Raw genomic sequence first — 27,235 nt, forward strand, 5'->3', positions numbered from 1 at the left:
GAGAAGCTATGTTCCCTCAAAACTTGCCACTCAGATATCTTATCATTCAGTTCCGGAGAGGTCAACGTTACGTCCAAAACCTCTTGTCTGTTCCTGGTGACGAAGGTTGGTGCATCTCCCTTATTGCAAACTACCAGGTTAGTACGCAAAATAAACTCTATTAGCGACTCTCCCCTTGCATTAGTATCACTACTTCCCCAAATACTATGATGTGCATTTGCATCGCATCCCATAATGAGTTTTGTCTTTGTTTTTAGTGACTCCTCAACTAAGGTCTTAAAGGCACAGGGTGGCATCTCCCTATCATGTCCCATGTAGACCGAAGATACCCAATATTTGCATGTGGATATCTCTAGACTGGCTACGACAGTGTCTGCATTGCTCAATGAAGGAAGCAGAAACAAGTTTAGTTCGTTTTTAGCAATTATACATGCTCGATTTATATCGGTACCGGTATTATGCAAAAGTTTGAAACCCGGAGTGCTTAATTCACAGATCTTGTTCTTATATATGTATGGTTCTTGAATAAGAACTAAAGGGTGATTCTTTTGAGGTTAGGATTTTCATGCATTAGTATTTGACAGATCACGTGGGATTTCAGACATGGTGTCAAAGAGAAAGATGCTCAGTATGCTTTGACATTTCATCATGAATAGACTTACTAACGAGCCACAACGTCGAATTTTCAGTGAATGGGCCCTAGAAAAGTTGGCAGAAAATCCGCTTTTTTATCGACAAATTTTGTTCAGCGATGAGGCTCATTTCTGGTTGAATGGCTACGTAAATAAGCAAAATTGCCGCATTTGGAGTGAAGAGCAACCAGAAGCCGTTCAAGAACTGCCCATGCATCCCGAAAAATGCACTGTTTGGTGTGGTTTGTACGCTGGTGGAATCATTGGACCGTATTTTTTCAAAGATGCTGTTGGACGCAACGTTACGGTGAATGGCGATCGCTATCGTTCGATGCTAACAAACTTTTTGTTGCCAAAAATGGAAGAACTGAACTTGGTTGACATGTGGTTTCAACAAGATGGCGCTACATGCCACACAGCTCGCGATTCTATGGCCATTTTGAGGGAAAACTTCGGAGAACAATTCATCTCAAGAAATGGACCGGTAAGTTGGCCACCAAGATCATGCGATTTGACGCCTTTAGACTATTTTTTGTGGGGCTACGTCAAGTCTAAAGTCTACAGAAATAAGCCAGCAACTATTCCAGCTTTGGAAGACAACATTTCCGAAGAAATTCGGGCTATTCCGGCCGAAATGCTCGAAAAATTTGCCCAAAATTGGACTTTCCGAATGGACCACCTAAGACGCAGCCGCGGTCAACATTTAAATGAAATTATCTTCAAAAAGTAAATGTCATGGACCAATCTAACGTTTCAAATAAAGAACCGATGAGATTTTGCAAATTTTATGCGTTTTAAAAAAAAAAAAAGTTATCAAGCTCTTAACAAATCACCCTTTATATCTATGTCTCCTTTCATCAGGAGAACTTTTAAGGCAGCACAAGCGGCCTTACAATGGTGAAGATTTATCTGGAGGAACCGTAGAACCATCCAAATTTTCAACCACCGTCACATCAGCCGCTTCAATTGAGTCATCAAGGGCTTCCTCTTCACAGATCTCGGTGACTCTCGCAACAATCCGCGGTTCAGTTTTGGTGAGGCTTGAGCCTGTAGAAACTTCCCGCATATGATTTTCGCCATAGTCTGTAGGTTTTATGTCTCCTTCGGCTTCGCTAGGAGATTTTTTCACTGCTGACTCTACCGGAGGCTTGTCCGTTTCGGTATCCTTTGGCTGATCGCCAAACAAAACGATTCCTTAAAATGGACTCAAGGAATTCTTGAGGCTGGAAAAAGGGAACGATCACCGGATGAGCTGCCATCCTCCAAAAGGGATCAAAGATCGTTTGCCTCAGTTGCTAAAGACAGCCTTGTGATGGCTATCATTAATAAAGGAGCATTGGACGGTATGGTTCCAAAGCAAAAATGGGGGAAATTGAGAATGCTCTGTCTGTCGGGTACTCACAGGTGCTGGAAAAGTTTCCCGGCCCAGATCCTCGACACCAAGAGGCTGGTTGGTATTAAGGACGATTTAAGCTAGTCGCATTTGAGGACCAGAGGTCTATAGAATGTTTTAAAGCTGCTCTGATACTAATTGGTGAAGTTTGGGAAGGAGCTGCTCTAGAGTTAGTCGAGAAGAAAGACATACCGGCTAGACCTAGAGCACATGCGTGGATACCTGCAATCTCTTCTGACCCTGAATCTATTTTAAATAGACTGAAACGATGCAATCCAGATCTTCCAACAGCTGATTGGAAGGTTGGCCGTTTGGATGAAGTGGATGGACCAACACGGCATGCAGTGTATATATTGAACACTCAGTCTGTGCCACATCTAGCAAAGTCCCAGGGCCGTGTATGTTATGGCTTTCATTATATCCAAATGAAGGTATATAACAAGTATAAACGGCCGTAAGTTCGGCCAGGCCGAAGCTTATGTACCCTCCATCATGGATTGCGTAGAAAATTCTTCTAAACACTGCCATCCACAAGCGAATTACTTAAGTTGCGGTAACGCTTGCCGATGGCAAGATATCTTAAAACCTCCTAACACCATCTTCTAAATTGTATGTAAGTCCATACGTGGTATATATTAAATCAAAAAGATCGATCCAATACGTATATAATTCAGTTTAACAAAGTAAAGAGATAAAATTTTAACAAAATTTTCTATAGAAATAAAATTTTCTATAGAAATAAACTTTTGACAAAATTTTCTATAAAAATAAAATCTTGGTAGATTATTTTTGGCTCGAGTGGCAACCATGATTATGAACCGAATAAAATTTGAACAACATTTTCTATAGAAATAAAATTTTGACAATGATGAAAATTTTATTATGAACCGAATAAAATTTTAACAAAATTTTCTCTAGAAATAAAATTTTGACAAAATTTTGTATAGAAATAAAATTTTGACAAAATTTTCTATAGAAATAAAATTTTGACAAAATTTTCTATAGAAATAAAATTTTGACAAAATTTTTTATAGAAATAAAATTTTGATAGACTATTTTTGGCTCTAGTGGCAACCATGATTATGAACCGATATGGACCAATTTTTGTGTGATTGGACCAATTTTGGTATGGTTGTTAGCGACCATATACTAACACCACGTTCCCAATTTGAACCGGATCGGATGAATTTTGCTCCTCCAAGAGGCTCCGGAGGTCAAATCTGGAGAACGTTTTATATGGGGGCTATATATAATTATGGACCGATATGGACCAATTCTGGCACGCTTGTTAAAGATCATATATTAACACCATGTTCCAAATTACAACCGGATTGGGTGAAATTTGCTTCTCTTTGAGGCTTCGCAAGCCAAATCTGGAGATCGGTTTATATGGGTCTATATATAATTATGGACCGATGTGGACCAATTTTTGCATGGTTGTTAGAGACCATATACCAACATCATGTACCGAATTTCAGCCGGATCGGATGAAATTTGCTTCTCTTTGAGGCTCCGCAAGCCAAATCTGGGGATCGGTTTATATGGGGGCTATATATAATTATGGACCGATGTGGACCAATTTTTGCATAATTGTTAGAGACCATATACCAACACCATGTACCAAATTTCAGCCGGATCGGATGAACTATGCTTCTCTTAGAGGCTCCACAAGCCAAATCTGGGGATCGGTTTATATGGGGGCTATATATAATTAAGGACCGATATGGACCAATTTTTGCATGGTTGTTAGAGACCATATACCAACATCATGTACCAAATTTCAGCCGGATCTGATGAAATTTTCTTCTCTTTGAGGCTCCGCAAGCCAAATCTGGGGATCGGTTTATATGGGGGCTATATATAATTATGGACCGATGTGGACCAATTTTTGCATGGTTGTTAGAGACCATATACTAACACTATGTACCAAATTTCAGCCGGATCGGATGAAATTTGCTTCTCTTTTAGGCTCCGCAAGCCAAATCTGGGGATCGGTTTATATGGGGGCTATATATAATTATGGACCGATGTGGACCAATTTTAGCATGGTTGTTAGAGACCATATACCAACACCATGTACCAAATATCAGCCGGATCGGATGAAATATGCTTCTGTTAGAGGCTCCACAAGCCAAATCTGAGGGTCCCTTTATATGGGGGCTATACGTAAAAGTGGACCGATATGGCCCATTTTCAATACCATCCGACCTACATCGATAACAACTACTTGTGCCAAGTTTCAAGTCGATAGCTTGTTTCGTTCGGAAGTTAGCGTGATTTCAACAGACGGACGGACGGACGGACGGACATGCTTAGATCGACTCAGAATTTCACCACGACCCAGAATATATATACTTTATGGGGTCTTAGAGCAATATTTCGATGTGTTACAAACGGAATGACAAAGTTAATATACCCCCATCCTATGATGGAGGGTATAAAAACGATCAGTTAAAGGATTCAGAAATGGACAAGCCTCTGTCTGAATCAGAAGTAAGCGGATCCTCTTGCGAAGTCGAGGGATATACCAAAGTTGAAGACATGGATAGACACCGTATGCGAGAGGAGGTTTCTTCTGCCTCAGAACTCACCAAAGTTGACCCTATGGTTATTGCGAGAGTCACCGAGATCTCTGAAGAGGACATTCTTGAACAGAGTCAAATATGCGAAATGTGCAAGATATCGAACACGCAGTGGAGCGGATTACTAAGGCCTTCAACATCTCACTGAAAGCTGCATGCCATAGAGGGAAGCCAAGGGGGAAAAATCGACCACCATGGTGGTCTACGGAATTAAGTAATATGAGGAAATCCTGCAGGAAGCTCTTTAACAAGGCAAAGTCCACTAGAGCCCCTGAGGATTGGGACGCTTACAAGAAGAATCTGAGAGGATACAAGCGAGAACTGAGAAATGTTCAGCATAACTCTTGGAATGATTACTGCAGCAGTATTGAGAATACGTCCGAGGCTTCCAGACTACGGAAGGTTCTAGCATCCACCACCTCCGCTCCAAGTTTCATTAAAATATTGGAGGGCAATTGGACAACGTCCAGTGAGGAGACGCTGGAGGTACTATTGGACACACATTTTCCTGGAAATCAGACGGTTGAACCAGGTTCTAGCGGTGCCACAGTGGCTCAGCGGTCGTTTCCTATCGAGGAAATTGTATCGGAAACTGGAATAAGATGGGCGCTAAATAGCGTTGGACCATTCAAATCCCCCGGACCTGATGGAATTACTCCGGCGGAGTTACAAGCAGTAACTGACAAAATTATCCCCTGGTTGTAGGCGATACATAAAGGATATATCAACTTATCATATATCCCAGGAAAGTGGAGGGAAACAAAAGTCGTTTTCATAACTAAAGCGGGAAACGCCTCTCACTCGAGGGCGAAGAATTTCTGACAAATCAGCTTATCCTCATTCCTACTTAAGACTCTGGAGAGGATGATAGATATTTATCTTAGAACTAGCATCGATTCAAGTCTGTTCTCGAAACGACAGCATGCATACTCGAAGGGCAGGTCTACTGAGATCGCACTACATGAACTAGTCAGCTTTATTGAAAGCTCACTATCTGTCAAAGAATACACAATCGTAGCATTTCTAGACATCGAAGGGGCTTTCAATAATGTCCATCCGAGCTCGATATTAAATGGACTGACAACTCTGAATGTTGATCCATGTATTCTCAGGCTGTTAGACGAACTGCTAATGAAGGGACGTATTTCAGCCACACTAGGACAAGCAAACATACAAAGGTATGTGAACAGAGACACTCCCCAAGGAGGAGTTTTATCACCTCTTCTTTGGAATGTTGCTATAAATAACCTTCTGGTTACCCTAGAAAAAGAAAGGATAAAAGTGGTGGCATACGTAGATGATGTGGCTCTGGCAGTCAGGGGAAAATTCCCATCTACAATCAGAGATATTATTCCGAGGGCCCTCCGGATGACTGAGAAATCGGCGAAAGACAATGGTCTTGGGGTAAATCCTGCAAAGACAGAATTAGTCATGTACTGCAAAGATCGCAAAACTCCCACGGTTAGGCCTATTTCCTTAGGGGGTATTGAAATTCCCTTTGGTGAGTGTGTAAAATACATTGGCGTTGTTTTGGACAGGAAGCTGAACTTTAAGCTTAATATTGAAGAAAGGTCGAGAAAAGCAACTGTAGCTTTGTACTCGTGGAAAAAGGCAATAGGAAACAAGTATAAACGGCCGTAAGTTCGGCCAGGCCGAAGCTTATGTACCCTCCATCATGGATTGCGTAGAAAATTCTTCTAAACACTGCCATCCACAAGCGAATTACTTAAGTTGCGGTAACGCTTGCCGATGGCAAGGTATCTTAAAACCTCCTAACACCATCTTCTAAATTGTATGTAAGTCCATACGTGGTATATATTAAATCAAAAAGATCGATCCAATACGTATATAATTCAGTTTAACAAAGTAAAGAGATAAAATTTTAACAAAATTTTCTATAGAAATAAAATTTTCACAAAATTTTCTATAGAAATAAACTTTTGACAAAATTTTCTATAAAAATAAAATCTTGGTAGATTATTTTTGGCTCGAGTGGCAACCATGATTATGAACCGAATAAAATTTGAACAACATTTTCTATAGAAATAAAATTTTGACAATGATGAAAATTTTATTATGAACCGAATAAAATTTTAACAAAATTTTCTCTAGAAATAAAATTTTGACAAAATTTTGTATAGAAATAAAATTTTGACAAAATTTTCTATAGAAATAAAATTTTGACAAAATTTTCTATAGAAATAAAATTTTGACAAAATTTTTTATAGAAATAAAATTTTGATAGACTATTTTTGGCTCTAGTGGCAACCATGATTATGAACCGATATGGACCAATTTTTGTGTGATTGGACCAATTTTGGTATGGTTGTTAGCGACCATATACTAACACCACGTTCCCAATTTGAACCGGATCGGATGAATTTTGCTCCTCCAAGAGGCTCCGGAGGTCAAATCTGGAGAACGTTTTATATGGGGGCTATATATAATTATGGACCGATATGGACCAATTCTGGCACGCTTGTTAAAGATCATATATTAACACCATGTTCCAAATTACAACCGGATTGGGTGAAATTTGCTTCTCTTTGAGGCTTCGCAAGCCAAATCTGGAGATCGGTTTATATGGGGGCTATATATAATTATGGACCGATGTGGACCAATTTTTGCATGGTTGTTAGAGACCATATACCAACATCATGTACCGAATTTCAGCCGGATCGGATGAAATTTGCTTCTCTTTGAGGCTCCGCAAGCCAAATCTGGGGATCGGTTTATATGGGGGCTATATATAATTATGGACCGATGTGGACCAATTTTTGCATAATTGTTAGAGACCATATACCAACACCATGTACCAAATTTCAGCCGGATCGGATGAACTATGCTTCTCTTAGAGGCTCCACAAGCCAAATCTGGGGATCGGTTTATATGGGGGCTATATATAATTAAGGACCGATATGGACCAATTTTTGCATGGTTGTTAGAGACCATATACCAACATCATGTACCAAATTTCAGCCGGATCTGATGAAATTTTCTTCTCTTTGAGGCTCCGCAAGCCAAATCTGGGGATCGGTTTATATGGGGGCTATATATAATTATGGACCGATGTGGACCAATTTTTGCATGGTTGTTAGAGACCATATACTAACACTATGTACCAAATTTCAGCCGGATCGGATGAAATTTGCTTCTCTTTTAGGCTCCGCAAGCCAAATCTGGGGATCGGTTTATATGGGGGCTATATATAATTATGGACCGATGTGGACCAATTTTAGCATGGTTGTTAGAGACCATATACCAACACCATGTACCAAATATCAGCCGGATCGGATGAAATATGCTTCTGTTAGAGGCTCCACAAGCCAAATCTGAGGGTCCCTTTATATGGGGCTATACGTAAAAGTGGACCGATATGGCCCATTTTCAATACCGTCCGACCTACATCGATAACAACTACTTGTGCCAAGTTTCAAGTCGATAGCTTGTTTCGTTCGGAAGTTAGCGTGATTTCAACAGACGGACGGACGGACGGACATGCTTAGATCGACTCAGAATTTCACCACGACCCAGAATATATATACTTTATGGGGTCTTAGAGCAATATTTCGATGTGTTACAAACGGAATGACAAAGTTAATATACCCCCATCCTATGATGGAGGGTATAAAAAGTGGGGACTAAAACCAAAAATTGTGCATTGGCTATACACGGCAGTGGTTAGACCTATAATGCTATATGGTGTTGTAGTCTGGTGGCCGGCACTTCAAAAACCGACTTGTTTCGATAAAGTTCAGCGTATGGCGTGTTTGTGTATTTCGGGCGCATTCAGCAAGACAGGAACAAATTCCCTTAATGTCATGCTGCATCTATTGCCTATAGACATTTTGGCCAAACAGTCAGCTGCAACAACGGCTGTGCGGTTGCGCGAGCTATCGCTGTGGTCGGAAAAAGGTTACGGTCACAGTTCGGTCCTCAAAATAATGCCAGATGTGCCTAACGTAGTGGATTACACTTTGGCGAGTCCACTTTTCGACATAAGTTTGAGACTCTAATCCCCAACAGTGAGGCGTGGTGCACACAGACCCCGGGGAATAAAGAATATATAGATTTCTACACTGATGGCTCCAAATTGGATGGACAAGTGGGGTTCGGAGTATATTCTAATGATCTGTAACTTCGAATAGCGATTAGATTACCTAATCACTGTAGTGTTTTCAGGCTGAAATATTAGCAATAAGAGAGGTGGCGAATTGTCTGAGAAGTAATGTTCAAAAAAATGTGGGCATTAATATATACTCAGACAGTCAATCTGCAATAAAATCCTTGGACTCTGTGTTCCTCAACTCGAAAACGGCCATCGACTGCCGCAAATCTCTCAATGAGATGGCTGAGCAGTACAATATTCACCTAATATGGGTGCCTGGCCATAGGAACATACCGGGAACTGCGAAGCGGATGAGTTGGCAAGGCTAGGGACTACCTTATATATTTCAGGGGAACTAGAATTTGTTGGTATGTCCCTAGCTACCTGCAAGCTCATACTGCGTGAGAAGGCTGTTATGATGGAAAATGTTCGATGGAAGAATTGCAAGGGTTGTAACCACACCAAGGAAATATGGCCCCATTTAAACTTAAACCGCACACTAGATATGCTAATGTTCTCGAAACGTCAGATATCACTCCTGATATCTGCTATAACGGGTCGCTGCCTGATAGGCGATTTTTCAAAAACATTATACTTCAAAAACGAAGTATAATGACTATTGTATGAGCTGTCATGATGCGGAGGAAAAATAATCAATTAAACACCTCTTGTGTGAGTGTCTTTCATTTTGTGTATAGCGCAAGCAACTTTTAGGAGCATATACCTTCACATTACTGGCGGATCTGGAAAACGTTAACTTAAGTAGTCTGCTAATGTTTTTGGAACAATCTGGTGGGTTCAGCGAAGAAAAATAATCGAGAAGGTTCAGCGGTTAAAACTAGAAGTGCCCATATGTAATAGGTACTTTTAGTTAATGTGGTATCACAATGGACTGAATAGTCTTAGTGAGCCTAAATCTTAATCGGGCTGCCACTTTAACCTAACCTAACCGCCAAGACTCTGGGTTTACGTTGAAACGCTGGAAAAGATGCTTTCTCTTTCAAGTTGGTTTCATCCCCTACTAGATCTTCCATCACCAAACGAGCTGTTTTGGCTGAGATTGCTAAATTGTTTGACTCAGCCGGTTGACTGGCCCCTAAGATTATAGTTGCTAAGATTATAATGTAACAGATTTGGAAGGACAAAACAGATTGGGACGAATGTTTGAAACCCATGACTCTGAATAGATGGGTTGCGTTTTTGGACGACTATAGTGAAATCGAACGGATAGAGATCCCCCGATGGGTTGGTTTCAGCCCAGACCATGAAGTTCAGCTTCATGCATTTTGTGATGCTTCTGAGAAAGCATATGCGGCTTCACTATACGTCCGAATTGAAAACGCCCCTGGTGATTATGTCACGCATCTACTCGCAGCACGAACTAAGGTAGCGCCAATCAAGGTTGAATCCTTGCCCGTTTAGAGCTCTGCGGTGCAACTCTATTGGCTGATATGATTGAGACTATACGCTCCGAGCTGAGTCTCCCAGAAATTGAGACATTCTATTGGACTGATTCGAAAATAGTTTTGTCGTGGCTTCAGAAGCCCCCGTGTAACTGGTCTACGTTTGTTGCTAATCGAGTAGGTAACATCTCTACTAAGATCGGTACTAATAATTGGCATCATGTTCTATCACACGATAATCCCTCTGATATAGCCTCGAGAGGTTCTTCAGCGCGCAATCTTCTAACGAATAACCTTTGGTGGAAAGGTCCAGTTTGGTTATGTCGCCCTCGCTCCGAATGGTCAAAATCTACGTTTAGAATCATGACGAATCTTGAAACTAAACCGATTCGAGTCAATTTGAACCAATTATCCTCTCCTGAGGATATTTTGGCCCGTTTCCCTGATTTATCCAGAGCCCTGCGAGTTTTGGCATATGTATTCAGATTCTTTCATCGAATACACCCGAAGTTTGGATCGACACATACGCATTCATCCTTCAATTTGGAACAAAGTGAAATCAACTTTGTGAAAGGCCGTCTTGTTGTCCTCTGCCAGCGTCGTCATTTCCCTGAATATGTGGCGCTGGAGAACAATGCGCAGTTATCTCGAAAGGCCCCTCCGTCGAAATTCAATCCGTTTATAGATTCTGTTGGATTTATGCGGATGAATGGTAGACTTGCGCGTTCCCCTACTCTCACCTATGACGACAGATTCCCCAAATTCTACCCTATGATGCCCGGTTTACCAAATTGTACCTGGAGTATATTCACAGGAATACGGTACATGGTGAAAATTCATTAATGTTGAGATTAATGAGATTAGAATTTTGGGTGTCCAGACTGAAGAATCTCGTCAGAACAATCATCCATAATTGCCGTGCATGCGTACTGTTTCGGAAGAAAACTGTCGACCAAATTATGGCCGCTCTGCCCCCTGAGAGAACTACATTGTCTCGCCCGTTTACATGCACTGCAGTCGACTTTGCAGGCCCCTTTGATATTAAAACCTACATTGGTGGAGGTTGCTGTATCACTAAAAGATATGTGCTTGTGTTTGTCTGCTTTACGACTAAGGCAAATCATTTGGAAGCGACAAATGATATGTCGACTTTGCAGGCCCCTTTGATATTAAAACCTACATTGGTGGACGTTGCCGTATCACTAAAAGATATGTGCTTGTGTTTGTCTGCTTTACGACTAAGGCAATTCATTTGGAAGCGACAAATGATATGTCGACTGATTGTTTTATTGCTGCATTTACTCGGTTTTTTTTTCGAAGAGGCTGTCCTTCTAAGATGTTTTCTGATAATGGGACATATTTTGTAGGAGCTTCTAATGTTCTTGGCAGAGACCAAGCACGATTTCTTTCCGAAGTGATGCAAAATCTCATTTCGCTTAATGCCTTCCAATTATTAGAATGGAAATTTATTCCCCCTGGTGCGCCACATATGGGTGGTCTTGAGAGGTAGGAGTTAAGAGTTTCAAGACTCATCTTAAGAAGGTGTCTCACTCACAGAAGTTCACTTTTGAGGAGTTCAGCACTATGTTAGCCAGAATCGAGGCATGCCTTAATTCAAGGCCCCTTAGTCTTATGAGCGATAATCCGAACGATTTATATATATATATATATATATATATATATATATATATATATATATATATATATATATATATATATATATATATATATATATATATATATATATATATATATATATATATATATATATATATATATATATATATATATATATATATATATATATATATCATTCCTAACAATATATTGTATCATACCATTTAAAATTTTTATTACACACTTATTTAAATCTTTTAATATTCTTTGCAGTATTAGGGGAACCCTATCAACTATGCTGATGTTGTCGGTGAACTTTGGTGTTCTGCTAGGATTTGTTGTATCCACTCATATGGCATACCACATAATACCCTTTGCAATAGGCTTGTTACCAATAATTTATTTTCTACTCTCACTTATGTTTCCCGAAACACCGCATCATCTATTGAAAGAGAAGCGATATATAGCAGCCGAACAATCATTCCAATTCTATCGGCATTGTGCCGCCGATACAAAACACAACTCCGGTGATGAATTTGAGACACTAAAATCAATAGTTGCTAATCGAAATGAAGAAGGTTCAATTTCCTACGAAGACTTTGGTAAGTGTGCATAGCTAGCTATTATTTTTTTTTTGTTAAATAATCTTTTATTTCATTTAAAGTATAACATTCCATGTTTTGTTGGTCTCAGCGCCCTTAAGGCATTATTGAGACGAGCTGGCAACAATTTACTTATATGTAATATTTACAAATCAATTCAATTAAAGTTTAAATTTAATTAAAATAATTTATATCTTAATTAGGTAAGAAGCGTTTCTAGTTTACTTAATATGTAGGCTTTGAGAGCTACTTTATATTGAGATATCATGGTAATAGACTTTAATTCGTCAGGCAATTTATTATATTCACTAGCTCTCATGAATTCTCATGATTTTTTTTTTGTGATTTCAAGTCTGCAATGCGACATTCTCAGGTTATGGCGATTCCTTGTATGAAATAACATCTGATTTGGAAAATATTACACCGTGCGATATCCTATATTATTCATAGATGTAAACACATATATTAACAATTGGTACAAATATATGCCACGAATTGGCAAAAGTGGTCTGCACACATCTGCATAAAGGGAAAAAGTTGGATATGTTTGTGGTAATTTATGTACAATCTTTATTGCCTTGTTCTGCAGTCGTTGGAGAGTTTTCAGTATTGTGGTATTTCTGCTTGCACAAATTACTGCTGCGTAGTTCAAATGACTCTGAATTAACGCTTGATAAAAAAGAGTCTTCGCCTTCTTGGAGAGTTTATTCTTCATTTTGAATAACACCCCCAATCCGTTTAATTTCAGATTAGTGCATATCCCATGATAGGTTTGCCTGAAATGTTACACCCAGGTACTTCACGAATTTACTTGTCTGAATAGTATGTCCACCCATTTGAATATTGAAATCCCCTTCATCACTGAAGCGAGGAGTAAAACGTACAATTTTTGTCTTTGTCGGATTTAATATTAATTTATTGATACGGACAAATTCAAGAATAAGAGCAACATCTCTCTCCATATTAATCTTTAACATTAAATCGTTCCCATACGGCTACAACAAGCATACGTCATCAGCAAATATAAACATTCTACCCGCCAAATCCAAGTTGCTTATGTCATTTATATATATTGTGAAAAGCAAGGGACCCAAACAACTTCCTTGTGTCACACCGCAATTCACAACTGAAGTGCTACTTCGACAACTACCGACTTCAACAAACTGCTTTCTATTACGCAAGTAACTTTTAAGCAACACTCTCTCTCACTCCCAACCACGCCATAAACAAACAAACCTGCTACACCCTTTGATCCACGATCTAAACCATCACATATGCTATTCACAACATTTAAAACGGCTTCCTCAGCTCCACAACCCTTCCTAAATCCCAACTGTTACCTATAAATATACCCTTCGAAATGTAAACGAAGCCTTTGATAAACAATTTTCTCAAATACTTTTCAAGTACCGAGAGAACTGAAACAGGACGAAAACTCTCAACCGTTGAGGCGTTTACAACTTTCGGAATTGGAATGACTTTACTAACCTTCAAGCAGTCGAGAAAAACAGCAGACTCAACCATTTTATTATAGATCCTAAGAAATATTGGAGCTAAGATCTCCTTACAGAAAACTAAAGGGTGATACGGTCAAAATTTGGTCAATATAAACTTGACGTATTTCTTTCAATTTTGCATTTAAAAAACCTGAATACCCCTCATTTTGAAGGTGTGTGTGTGTAGAATGGTGCTCCTCTTTTGATCTTAGAATTCACTCTTCAGTTGTCAAAATGCCGTCCAAGCAAGAAGAGTAGCGTATCAAAATTTTGCTCGCGCATCGCGAAAATCCGAGCAAAATCGCTAAAAGTTGCCAAATCAACCGTTACAAATGTAATTAAAGTGTTTGGGGAACGTTTGTCGATAGCCAGGAAGTCTGGATCGGGGGGAAACCGAAAACCGGAAGCCGCTGAGACGACAAAGAGAGTTGCCGGTAGTTTCAAGCGAAACCCTAACCTCTCTCTCCGAGATGCCGCAAATAAGCTGGGTGTATCGTGTACAACCGTGCATCGAGCCAAAAAAACGAGCCGGACTATCGACTTACAAGAAGGTAGTGGCTCCAAATCGCGATGATAAACAAAATACGACGGCCAAAGCGTGATCCCGGAGGCTGTACACGATGATGCTGACGAAGTTTGACTGCGTGGTAATGGACGACGAAACCTACGTCAAAGCCGACTACAAGCAGCTTCCGGGACAGGAGTTTTATACGGCAAAAGGAAGGGGAAAGGTAGCAGATATTTTCAAGCACATAAAACTGTCAAAGTTCGCAAAGAAAGAGTGTTTGAATAAACGTCTGCTGCCTTTCCTGAAGAAACACGGTTGTTCCGTGCTGTTTTGGCCGGATTTGGCATCTTGCCATTACGGTAAAAAAGCCATGGAGTGGCCAACAACGTGCAGGTGGTTCCCAAGGACAAGAACCCTCCCAACACGCCAGAGCTCCGCCCAATTGAGAAACACTGGGCTATTGTCAAGCGGAACCTAAAGAAGACCAAAAAACTGCTAAGGACGAGCAGCAGTTCAAGACAAACTGGCTTTCTGCGGCGAAGAAGGTGGACAAGGTGGTTGTACAAAATCTGATGGCAGGTGTCAAGCGTGAGGCCCGGCACTTCGGATTTGGAAAAGCGAAAGCCTAACTGAATATTTTTCCTGAATTTTATACTAATTGAACTTGAAAAAGAAATTTAATTTGATTTTTTAAATAAACGATTTCACCGTTTTACACGCGTTTTCCCTTGACCAAATTTTGACCGTATCACCCTTTATAGTCTTAGGGTACACCCTGTCATATCCAGTAGATTTCCTAACATTCAAATCGCACAAAACTGATTCAATTTCCCCAATTGATGCAGTTGGTAAAGAAAACCGGTTCGCACTGCGAGGTAACGTCCGCATCTATCACCTGGCCGTATATGGATCTGCTGCCGTAAATGACAAACCGAGTCAATGAAGTACCCATTAAATCTATTGGCTATATCTTGATGATGTGAGTCAATTTCCCCACTTTCAAAGACAAGGCAAATGTTGTTCTCCCTCACTCTCCCTATGGCGTTATTAAGAAAAAGCCAACATTTCTTAGGATCTTCACCAACTTGCATCAGATTGTCATAATAGTAATTGCTGCGAGATATCTTTAAAGCTACTTTCATAATTCTACTCAACCTTTTCACCATATCGTCATACTTCCAATTTCTACATTTCCTGCGTTTCTTCAATAGTTTCTGCTTGTACATAATCAGAGATTGTACATTCCGACTAATCCACGGAGCAATACAAAACCTTAATGGCTTTCTATATGTATATGCAGTCGTCGAATTCGAAACACCCTCATTAATAATAGTGACCAGTCTCTCTGCTGACTCAGATGCTCCTAAACTCTCATCGAATCCATCTAAATGAACCTGCAAATATCGATTAAGACTATCATAATCACACCGGCTGACATTATCTCAGTGTCACGGTTACTAACAAAGTCGCTCGCAATTTCAATATGTACAATGTTATGATCTGTCATGCCAATTGACAGCCGAATGTACAGTAACTTCGGTTGAAATATTGCTGAACACATGATCAATGCTCGAACCACTTGCGGGCCTGGTAATAAAATGGTGACAAGTCTGCACATCATAATTCAAAAGCATGTTGGACAAATAGCAAATTGTGAACGAGATTCCATAAAGCTCTCCAGGTATACTAAAGAAATCATTAGTACAACACATTTGAGAACGGTATACAGTAACAATTTCCAATGGCTTATTCTCGACGCGAAAATTATTAAGTACTATTACTATTCTATCTATATAACCTTCACTTTTGCAATATTTAGTTGAAAAATTTAATCTATCGCTAACGTATAGCGAGGTACCTCCGTACCCATCACTCCTGCAGCAGTGAACGTCCGAATAACCTGGAATCTTATATAATTGGGTTACATGTTCTTCAAACCACGATTCTTGTATAGCAATTATATCAGGAATTTTCGAAAAGTCTGCTATAAGCGATTTAAATTCATTGAATTTATCCAGCGAAGAAACGCTTCTCACGTTTAAGCAAACGCTATTTAAACATTAATAATTAATATTATCTAAATAATTATTAAATAATGAAAAGTTTTGAAAATAACAATTATTCATTTTTACCGAAAAGGAACTAATACAATTTATCTATAATCAATTATATATAAACATTACTTAAGATGGAGAAACATATGGCATATCATTACTTGCGTCTGATTCAATGACAGTTTCTATTTCATTTTGGATTCCCGATCTTCGTTTCCATGGCTGAGTAGCCGAATTTAATAGAATTTTATCAACTTCATCCTTGTTTCTAATTATTTGGGCTTTCGATATGGCATTACGCTTATAAAAATTTTTCCCATCTCTTGAAAAGATATAAGAATATCCAATGTTTTTTAAAGTTCGAGCGTAATTTAGTAGTTCCATTGTGTCTTTGCATTTGCATCTGCCAATAACGGCAAGGTCCACTGCAGTACACAAAAAAAGTTTCGTTCATTTAAGCAGATTTTTACTATAATTTATTACAAGCATTTTCCTGTGTTTTAGTTAATTTTACGCATTTTCAATGAAAATTAACTGTTCCAAAAGAAACCTTACCAATTTTAAGTAACAATCGGTTAGTCCATGGCTTACAAAATACGATGGCAATTTTCCTACAAATTTTCTTAACTTATAGTAAAAAATTCGTTTGTTATAATATACAACTACTTAACCCTTTCACTACCGATGTCCACTTAGAAGGCCATTTGAAAAAGACACCAAATTCTATTTTCGCACTTAGTTTCGATCTATTTCTCGATGTTATTTTAAAGTAGAGGCTTTTTTATAAACTTCTTTAACAATAAACGAAAAATACGAAAATTTGAAACAATTTTTCTACTACATGTTTCTAGTAAATGGACACTCACACAAAAACTATAACTGATACTACTTCGGGTTCTTTTTTGTTTTTTTCCATACTTTGAAAGATATTATAGGCCAAATAGCGCTTATTTTCGTAAGGCCATTTGGTCACAATTCAAGAATCAAGTTTTCAGAACACGCTCATATAGCTCTTGAAGTAATTGAGGTAGGTTCTCAAAATGACAATTTTTGTTCTACATGCTGTTAGTACAAGTAGAAACAGAAGAAAAATTAAAGTTTTTAACATTAGGTTTATTTCGGTAGTGGAAGGGTTGAGAAATGTAATGTACTTTGTAACTACACAGAAAAAAATTTCACGAAAAATTTTCCAATTAAAATTTTAATTGAGTTTTAAAAAATATTCAATTAAAAATTTAATTGATTCAACAAATTTTTTAATTGAAACAAAAATTAATCACAAAAATTAATAGTATCAATTAATTTTTTAATTGGATCAATTAATTTTTTAATTGACCTTCAATTAATTTTTTAATTGATACTATCATTTCTGTGATTGAAGACATTTCAATTAAAAAATTAATTGGATCAATTAATTTCGTGATTGAACCAGATTTTTTTTTTGTGTGTAATAAGTACAATTTTCTATCAGTTTTTTAACGGAAATTGAATTAGAAAGAGGATATTAATTTCATACTGGCAATCCCTATAGTTAATAGTAGTTGGTAGAACATTCCTTAATGGAATATTTTTAGTTCACATGTAATTATTATTAATAATTTTGAGTTATACATTCCATCGTTCGTAAACTGAAATGCAAAACAATTCTCGTATTGTTATACTCACCGCCATAGAATGGTGACGGGGGTCACCATATATATATATATATATATATATATATATATATATATATATATATATATATATATATATATATATATATATATATATATATATATATATATAGAAATTCCAAAATTATTGCACGCGTTTGAATATTTCCACTCACAATGTATTTCCATACCAAACAAAGAAAACCATTTCTCATGAGCAACACAAAATCAAAACAAACATTTTTGTATTTGTTTATTTACTTTTCACCGACATTTAGTTTGACGTTATGATGAGCTGCTTTTATGTTTTTGTTGTTATTTTTGTTCTACAGAGGCTACCTTACAATCATTGTATCATGATAAAAATTATCATTAAACATACCATACTAATATTTGAAATATAAATGTATTTTAGAACAGTAATAAAAAAAATCAAAAGATATTAAGGAAATAATTAAATTTATATAATTGTGAACACCTAATGCAGTGAATCAAATATAACTATCATTTGTAGGGTATTTCATGGAATGCAATTTATGAATCAATTTATCACAACAAAATAAAAAAATTAAACGATTATATGATTATACTATGCATCAAAACTCGTAAGAAAGCAATTCGTTGAGTTAATCGTCTATTCAACCGTCGAACGGAACGGGCGTGTTTTTCAATAGCGGATAAACTCATCGTAATAGGCACCTACTAAGAATTTCAAGTGTGGTGGGATATTAAGCCACCATGCAGCGAAATTCCAAGTCATCCACTGGGTTGCTAACTTCAGGGCCCAGTGGACGGGTATCGACTGGAGTTATAAATCTGGACAATGACCAAGAGTTAGGCCTGTAGACGGGTCGACAGGTGGCGACACTCTGACAAGTACACGGATGAAAAAGACTGTTTTTCATATGTTTGGCTATAAACATTAAATGTTTGGAACACAAATTTTTAAACACAATATTTTTGAGTGCAAGCATATAATGTTCATAAACTAGCATAACATGTTTGGGACATATATGTTAATATGTTAGAACATATTATGTTTGGGACATAAAATGTTTGTAAATATAATATGCTTGGATGCAAACATATATTAATTTAGAAATAGCCTATAAACATATATGTGTTTAGTAGCTTGGAGCGCTATTTAACAGGGAGCGATATTGAATTAAGTTGGTGGTTGTTGCTTGTTATTACAAAATTAACATTTTATTTTTCCTTGGGCAATTGATCAGCTACTTCTTTGATCCTTACAAACTGTGTGGTCCGCTGTTCGAATCCCCGTCCGGCAAAAGGTAAAATTAAAATAAAATAAAATCATACAATTGATTAATTTCTTCTACAAAGTTTGTATTACAGAAAAAGGTGCTAAGAACTAAAAAATCTCGTGGAAGTGAGAAAGATGTGGGGGAATATACAATTGGGCAGAAACAACATTTTGAGCATTCAGGTCGAAAACCTATGTTGTTAGCACCTATATTACCTGTTTATTTTCATAATTCATTATGATTGTAAATATATAAATAAATAAATAAAATTTTGAGCACAATATTGTTTGGGAGAATTTTTTTAAGCATATAATATTTTTGTGTGCAAAATGCTTCCAAACATATTATATGTTCACATAATAACATATTGTTTTTTGGAAGACAACATTATTGAATTTGGATGCAAAAATACAAAATGTTTGGAACTTAGACTACCCAAACATATATTGTTTAGACCAATATGCTTTCAAACATATTATATATTGGAAGAGATCAAACATATAAATGTTTGGGCAATACCCAAAAATGTATATGCTTGAAGCAAAATATGTTTGGGAGTATATGTTACAGAAGCGATTTTTTGTGAGCGTGTAGAACTTTTTCTAAGGTAACGACATCAGAGGGAGGTAATCCCTCACGAAAGAGATTCATCATCCAAAAAGGATCAAAGACCGTTTGCCTCAGTTGCTAAAGACGGCCTTGTGATGGCTATCATTAATAAAGGAGCATTGGGCGGTATGGTTCCAAAGCAAAAATGGGAGGAAATTGAGAATGCTCTGTCTGTCGTCTACTCACAGGTGCTGGAAAAGTTTCCCGGCCCAGATCCTCGACACCAAGAAGCTGGTTGGTATCAAGGACGATTTCCCTGATTCTATTTTAAATAGGCTGAAACGATGCAATCCAGATCTTCCAAAATGCTGATTAGAAGGTTGGCCGTTTGGATGAAGTGGATGGACCAAGACGGCATGCAGTGTTTATATTGAACACTCAGTCTTTGCCACATCTAGCAAAGTCTCAGGGCCGTGTATGTTATGGCTTTCATTATATCCAAATGAAGGTGTGTAAAAACGATCAGCTAAAGGATTCAGAAATGGATAAGCCTCTGTCTGAATCAGAAGTAAGCGGATCCTCTTGCGAAGTCGAGGGAGATACCAAAGTTGAAGACATGGATAGATACCGTATGCGTGAGGAGGTTTCTACTGCCTCAGAACTCACCAAAGTTGAACCTATGCTTATTGCGAGAGTCACCGAGATCTCTGAAGAGGACATTCTTGATGACTCGATTGAAGCGGCTGATGTGACGGTTGTTGAAAATCTCGATGGTCCTACGGATCCTCCTGAAAAATCTTCATCATTGCAAGGCTGCATGTGCTGCCTTAAAAGTTCTCCTAATGAAAGGGGACATAGATATAGTTCTTATTTAAGAACCACACGTTTATAGAAACAAAATATGTGAATTAAGTACTCCGGGGTTCAAACTATTGCAGTATACTGATAATGATGTAAATCGAGCCTGTATAATTGCTAAAAACGAGCTTAACTTGTTTCCGCTTCCTTCAATGTGCAATACAGACACTGTCGTTGCCAATTTAGAAATAGCCAAATACAAATATTGGGTATCTTCGGTCTACATGGGACATGACAGGGAGATGCCTCCATGTGTCGTTAAGACCTTAGTTGAGGAGTCACTGAAAACAAAGACGAAACTCATTATGGGATGCGATGCGAATGCGCATCATAGTATATGGGGAAGTAGTGATATTAATGCAAGAGGAGAGTCGCTAATAAAGTTTATTTTGCGTACTAATCTGGTAGTCTGCAACAAGGGAGATGTCCAACCTTTGTCACTAAAAACAGGCAAGAGGTTTTGGACATCACCTTGGCCTCGCAAGAACTGAATGAAATGATATCTGAGTGGCAGTTTTTAAGTGAACACACCTTCTCAGATCATCGCTACATCAGTTTCAAATTTGATGTTCATACCAAGACCATATTTCCGCCAAATGTTAAGAAAGCTGATTGGAATAGGTATAGGGAATCGTTCAATATGATGATACCGGAAATAACAGAGTCAAATATGCGAAATGTGCAAGATATCGAACACGCAGTGGAGCGGATTACTAAGGCCTTCAACATCTCACTGAAAGCTGCATGCCATAGAGGGAAGCCAAGGGGGAAAAATCGACCACCATGGTGGTCTACGGAATTAAGTAATATGAGGAAATCCTGCAGGAAGCTCTTTAACAAGGCAAAGTCCACTAGAGCCCCTGAGGATTGGGACGCTTACAAGTAGAATCTGAGAGGATACAAGCGAGAACTGAGAAATGTTCAGCATAACTCTTGGAATGATTACTGCAGCAGTATTGAGAATACGTCCGAGGCTTCCAGACTACGAAAGGTTCTAGCATCCACCACCTCCGCTCCAAGTTTCATTAAAATATTGGAGGGCAATTGGACAACGTCCAGTGAGGAGACGCTGGAGGTACTATTGGACACACATTTTCCTGGAAATCAGACGGTTGAACCAGGTTCTGGCGGTGCCACAGTGTCTCAGCGGTCGTTTCCTATCGAGGAAATTGTATCGGAATCTAGAATAAGATGGTCATTAAATAGCTTTGGACCATTCAAATCCCCCGGACCTGATGGAATTACTCCGGCGGAGTTACAAGCAGTGACTGACAAAATTATCCCCTGGTTGTCGGCGATATATAAAGGATGTATCAATCATGTATCCCAGGAAAGTGGAGGGAAACAAAAGTCGTTTTCATACCTAAAGCGGGAAAAGCCTCTCAATCGAGGGCGAAGGATTTCCGACCAATCAGCTTATCCTCATTCCTATTTAAGACTCTGTAGAGGATGGTAGATATTTATCTTAGAACTAGCATCGATTCAAGTTTTTTCTCGATTCTATGCATGCTGTATACTCGAAGGGCAGGTCTACTGAAAGCTCACTATCTGTCAAAGAATACACAATCGTGGCGTTTCTAGACATCGAAGGGGCGTTCAATAATGTCCATCCGAGCTCGATATTAAATGGACTGATAACTCTGAATGTTGATCCATGTATACTTAGGCTATTAGACGAACTTTTAATGAAGAGACGTATTTCAGCCACACTAGGACAAGCAAACATACAAAGGTATGTGAACAGAGGCATTCCCCAAGGAGGAGTTCTATCACCTCTTCGTTGGAATGTTGCTATAAATAACCTTCTGGTTACCCTAGAAAAAGAAAGGATAAAATTGGTGGCATACGCAGATGATGTGGCTCTGGCAGTCAGGGGAAAATTCCCATCTACAATCAGAGATATTATTCAGAGGGCCCTCCGGATGACTGAGAAATCGGCGAAAGAAAGGTCTTGGGGTAAATCCAGCAAAGACAGAATTAGTCATGTACTGCAAAGATCGCAAAACTCCCACGGTTAGGCCTATTTCCTTAGGGGGTATTGAAATTCCCTTTGGTGAATTTCAAAATACCTTGGCGTTGTTTTGGACATGAAGCTGAACTTTAAGCTTAATATTGAAGAAAGGGCGAGAAAAGCAACTGTAGCTTTGTACTCGTGGAAAAAGGCAATAGGAAAAAAGTGGGGACTAAAACCAAAAATTGTGCATTGGCTATACACGGCAGTGGTTAGACCTATAATGCTATATGGTGTTGTAGTCTGGTGGCCGGCACTTCAGAAACCGACTTGTTTCGATAAAGTTCAGCGTATGGCGTGTTTGTGTATTTCAGGCGCATTCAGCAAGACAGGAACAAATTCCCTTAATGCCATGCTGCATCTATTGCCTATAGACATTTTGGCCAAACAGTCAGCTGCAACAACGGCTGTGCGGTTGCGCGAGCTATCGCTGTGGTCGGAAAAAGGTTACGATCACAGTTCGGTCCTCAAAATAATGCCAGATGTGCCTAACGTAGTGGATTATACTTTGGCGAGTCCACTTTTCGACAGAAAGTTTGAGACTCTAATCCCCAACAGTGAGGCGTGGTGCACACAGACCCCGGGGAATAAAGAATATATAGATTTCTACACTGATGGCTCCCAATTGGATGGACAAGTGGGGTTCGGAGTATATTCTAATGATCTGGAATTTCGAATAGCAAAAAGATTACCTAATCACTGTAGTGTTTTTCAGGCTGAAATATTAGCAATAAGAGAGGTGGCGAATTGGCTGAGAAGTAATGTTCCAAAAAATGTGGGCATTAATATATACTCAGACAGTCAACCTGCAATAAAATCCTTGGACTCTGTGTTCCTCAACTCGAAAACGGCCATCGACTGCCGCAAATCTCTCAATGAGATGGCTGAGCAGTACAATATTCACCTAATATGGGTGCCTGGCCATAGGAACATACCGGGGAACTTCGAAGCGGATGAGTTGGCAAGGGTAGGGACTACTTTACATATTCCAGGGGAACTAGAATCTGTTGGTATGCCCCTGGCTACCTGCAAGCTCATGCTGCGTGCACCCTTAAAAAAAATCGCTTCTTTAACATATGTTCCAAACATATTTTGCAGGAAGCACATATATTATTGGATACTGCCGAAACATTAATATGTTTGTTTTATGTGAACATATTATATGTTTGGAAGCATTTTGAGCCCAAAAATATTATATGCTTGGAAGAATTTTTTTGCCTAACATACTCGTAATTTTCACTTCCACGAAATATTTTAGTTCTTGGCACCTTTTTCTGTAATACAAATAATGTTGAAGAAATTATTCACTTTTATAAATTTTTTAAATTTTACCTTTCGCCTGCACGGAAAATCGAACCGAGCACGGAAAATCGATCGAATCGGGCTACGTAGCTGTTATGGTCACCAGTAGATAACTATCGTTATAAGTTACATTTATATAGCATAGTTTGCAGCGCCCACGAGCCCATGCAAACATAATATTATTTAACGGAAACATACATTTGTTTGCCACGTGGAGCAGTGGTTAGCATGTCTGCCTTGCATGCAAAGGGTCGTGGGTTCAATCCCTGCTCCGACCGAACACTTTTTTTTAATTTACATATTTATATTTATACTATATAAAATTTCTATAATGAAACTTCGAAATGTGGGTTATTAAAGATTTATAGTCAGTAACAGTGCTTGATATAAACGAAATTAACTGATTTTTGGATAAAATATTTTTTTATTGCAAAAAAAAAACAATTTTGTAACAAAAAACTGTTTTTGGTACAAAACTTTAAAATTTGGAAGGAATTCAAAAACTCTAACAAAAGAAGAACGTGGAGTCGAGTATAAACATACATAAATAATTTTATAATATAAACATAAATTTATTTAGGCGTGAACAGTTTTTTACTAGCATTTAACACCATCGCTCTAAAATGCCTTTTATTTTTCTTTGATAATTCATTTTAAAGAAAATATAAATTAAATTGTTTTAACTGCAAAACTCGAACTTAATGCCCGCTTTTATATTTGAAGGTATCCGTCAACTCCTCGTGGACTACTTATTAATAAAGAGGAACTAAACTTTGTTTTTATACGTTTTACTGTGTCATTTTTCACTATTTCCTCCTTATTTCATTTTACTGTCCCAACTCTAAAAAGAGTATATTGCCCTTTCGTTATTTTTATGAAGACCCCTGATTTCTTTTAACGAACCAAGAAAAAAATTGTGCCCATAATGGCAAAATGATAAACAAAACACATGTCCACACATACATAAAATGCTGCTCTCAAGGCGAAAACATATGCTGTTTGTTTTTCAAATGTCTATTCTCTTGGTTTCGAATGTCTTTTGATTCTTTCGCTGTGGTATGTTGATATCTTTTGTCAACTCTCCCGGTTTCCATCTCTATTTCTTTCTCTATACTCTGTCGCTTTGAATAAAATATCACAACATATGTATGTTTAGTCGAAATTTGTAAATTTATATATGTTTGCATTCACACATATGATTTTTATGAAAAATTCATGCCCCAAACATAATATATTCTAACATATTAACATAGATGTCCCAAACATTTAGTGTTAGGTTAGGAACATTACATGTTTGCACTTAAATATATTGTGTTTTAAAATTGTGCCCGAAACACATTTTGTTTATATCGGAACATATGAAAAACATATTTTTCTAAGAGTGTGAGAAGGCTGTTATGATGGCAAATGTTCGATGGGAGAATTGCAAGGGCTGTAACGACACCAAACAAATATGGCCCCATTTAAACTTAAACCGCACACTAGATATGCTAGTGTTCTCGAGACGCCACACGGACGAAACAGACTGTTTTTCATATGTTTGGGTAAAACATTATATGTTTGGAACTCAAATTTTTAAACACAATATTTTTGAGTGCAAACATATAATGTTCATAAACTAGCATAATATGTTTGGGACATATATGTTAATATGTTAGAACATATTATGTTTGGGACATAAAATGTTTGTAAATATAATATGCTTGGATTCAAACATATATTAATTTAGAAATAGCCCATAAACATATATGTGTTTACAAAGAGAGACAAAGTGTATGCTGGAAGTAAAATAATGAAAGTAACCACTTGGCGCATTACAAATATATATACACAAAGAAAATTTCATTAAATATAGGAAAAATTCTACGAGTGAATATAAACAAGTATAAATTTACATATTATGAGTAAACATATATATGTTGTGATATAAGACTTCGCCAAAAATTGTATATGCTTAAGTAAAATATTAAAATGAGTAATCGGAGAGAAAATTCATTCGGAACCAAGATAAAATATATTTGAAAAAAAGAGCATGAGTTTTGTTTATCATTTTCGCATTACGGGCACAATTTTTTTGTTTCGTCAAAACAAATCGGAACGTAGGATTCAGAATATTCAAACAAAGGTAATTAAAAGGATCTTCATAAAAACTAACGAAAGGGCACTATACACTGAACAAAAAGCATGTCCGGTTCCAAAGATTGTGTCTCCACTTTAACAATTTTGGTATTGATTCCGAACCAAAGAAGCGGAGAATACAAGTAAGGATGCTTTTAAGACACAATTCTCTTTTAAATGGGGTTTTGTACTTGACTCTACGAAGCACATTTCAATTTTTCGCTTTTTCAGCTTTTTTTCATATGCTATAAAATGTCCGTTAAAAACAAGACTTCCAGTAGAAATTATGTATATTATATGAAAAGGTCGATACTTTCAATGAAGTCGTGTTGTCGTTATAATTAAGTGAGTTGACTTAAAAATGGGTATCATAACATGAAAGAACAAATTTTTGGACTAAGGTCAATTTGACTTTAATAATTCAGAAAAATTCTTTAAATTTAATGAAATTGTCTTTAAATTTGTTGCCTTTTTGCATCTTGACTACAAAGCAAAAAACGACATATTTTTCAACACTTCATTTTAAAGACGTTTATTACGTGAAACATAGCATAATTTCTAATGGAAGTCAAGTTTTAATTTGGAAAATAAAGTTGTCGTTAACTCGTTTTTAAAGGACTTTGATAGCATATGAAGAAAAAAAGCTGAAAAATCGAAAAATTAAAATTTGCTTCCTAGAAGCAAGTACACAAAACCCAAATTTAAAAGAGAATTGTGTCTTAAAAGTATCTTTACTTGTATTCTCCGCTTCTTAAGCTCCGAATCAATACCAAAATTTTTCAAGCAAAGACAAAATCTTTGGAACCGGGCATGCTTTTTTTTCAGTGTGGTTATCGTTAACCTTAGGATTCGATGGAAAAATATTTTTATATACTCGAATCACGTTCTTCTTTTGTAAGAGTTTTTGAATTTCTTCGAAAATTTTAAACTTGTATACAAAAACCTTTATTTGTTACACAATTTTTATTGTTGCAATAAAAAAATAATATTTGATTTGAACTCAGTCCATTTCGTTTATATCAAGCACTTTTCTTTTCTGACTTTAAGTCTTTTATAAAACACACTTTACAATTTCGTAGTAAAAA

At 37.5% G+C, this 27,235-nt stretch overlaps 1 protein-coding gene across 1 annotated transcript in view; it reads left to right on the forward strand.

Annotated features, from left to right (window-relative positions):
• Nucleotides 1-27,235, forward strand: part of LOC142225850 (facilitated trehalose transporter Tret1-like) — a 331,321-nt gene that overhangs the window by 114,896 nt on the left and 189,190 nt on the right. The window contains exon 4 of the mRNA XM_075295671.1: nt 12,009-12,337. Coding sequence (XP_075151786.1) covers nt 12,009-12,337 — 329 coding nt within the window. The remainder of the gene's footprint in view (nt 1-12,008; nt 12,338-27,235) is intronic.

Source organism: Haematobia irritans, chromosome 2 (assembly GCF_050003625.1).
Source record: "Haematobia irritans isolate KBUSLIRL chromosome 2, ASM5000362v1, whole genome shotgun sequence".
NCBI lineage: Eukaryota > Metazoa > Arthropoda > Insecta > Diptera > Muscidae > Haematobia > Haematobia irritans.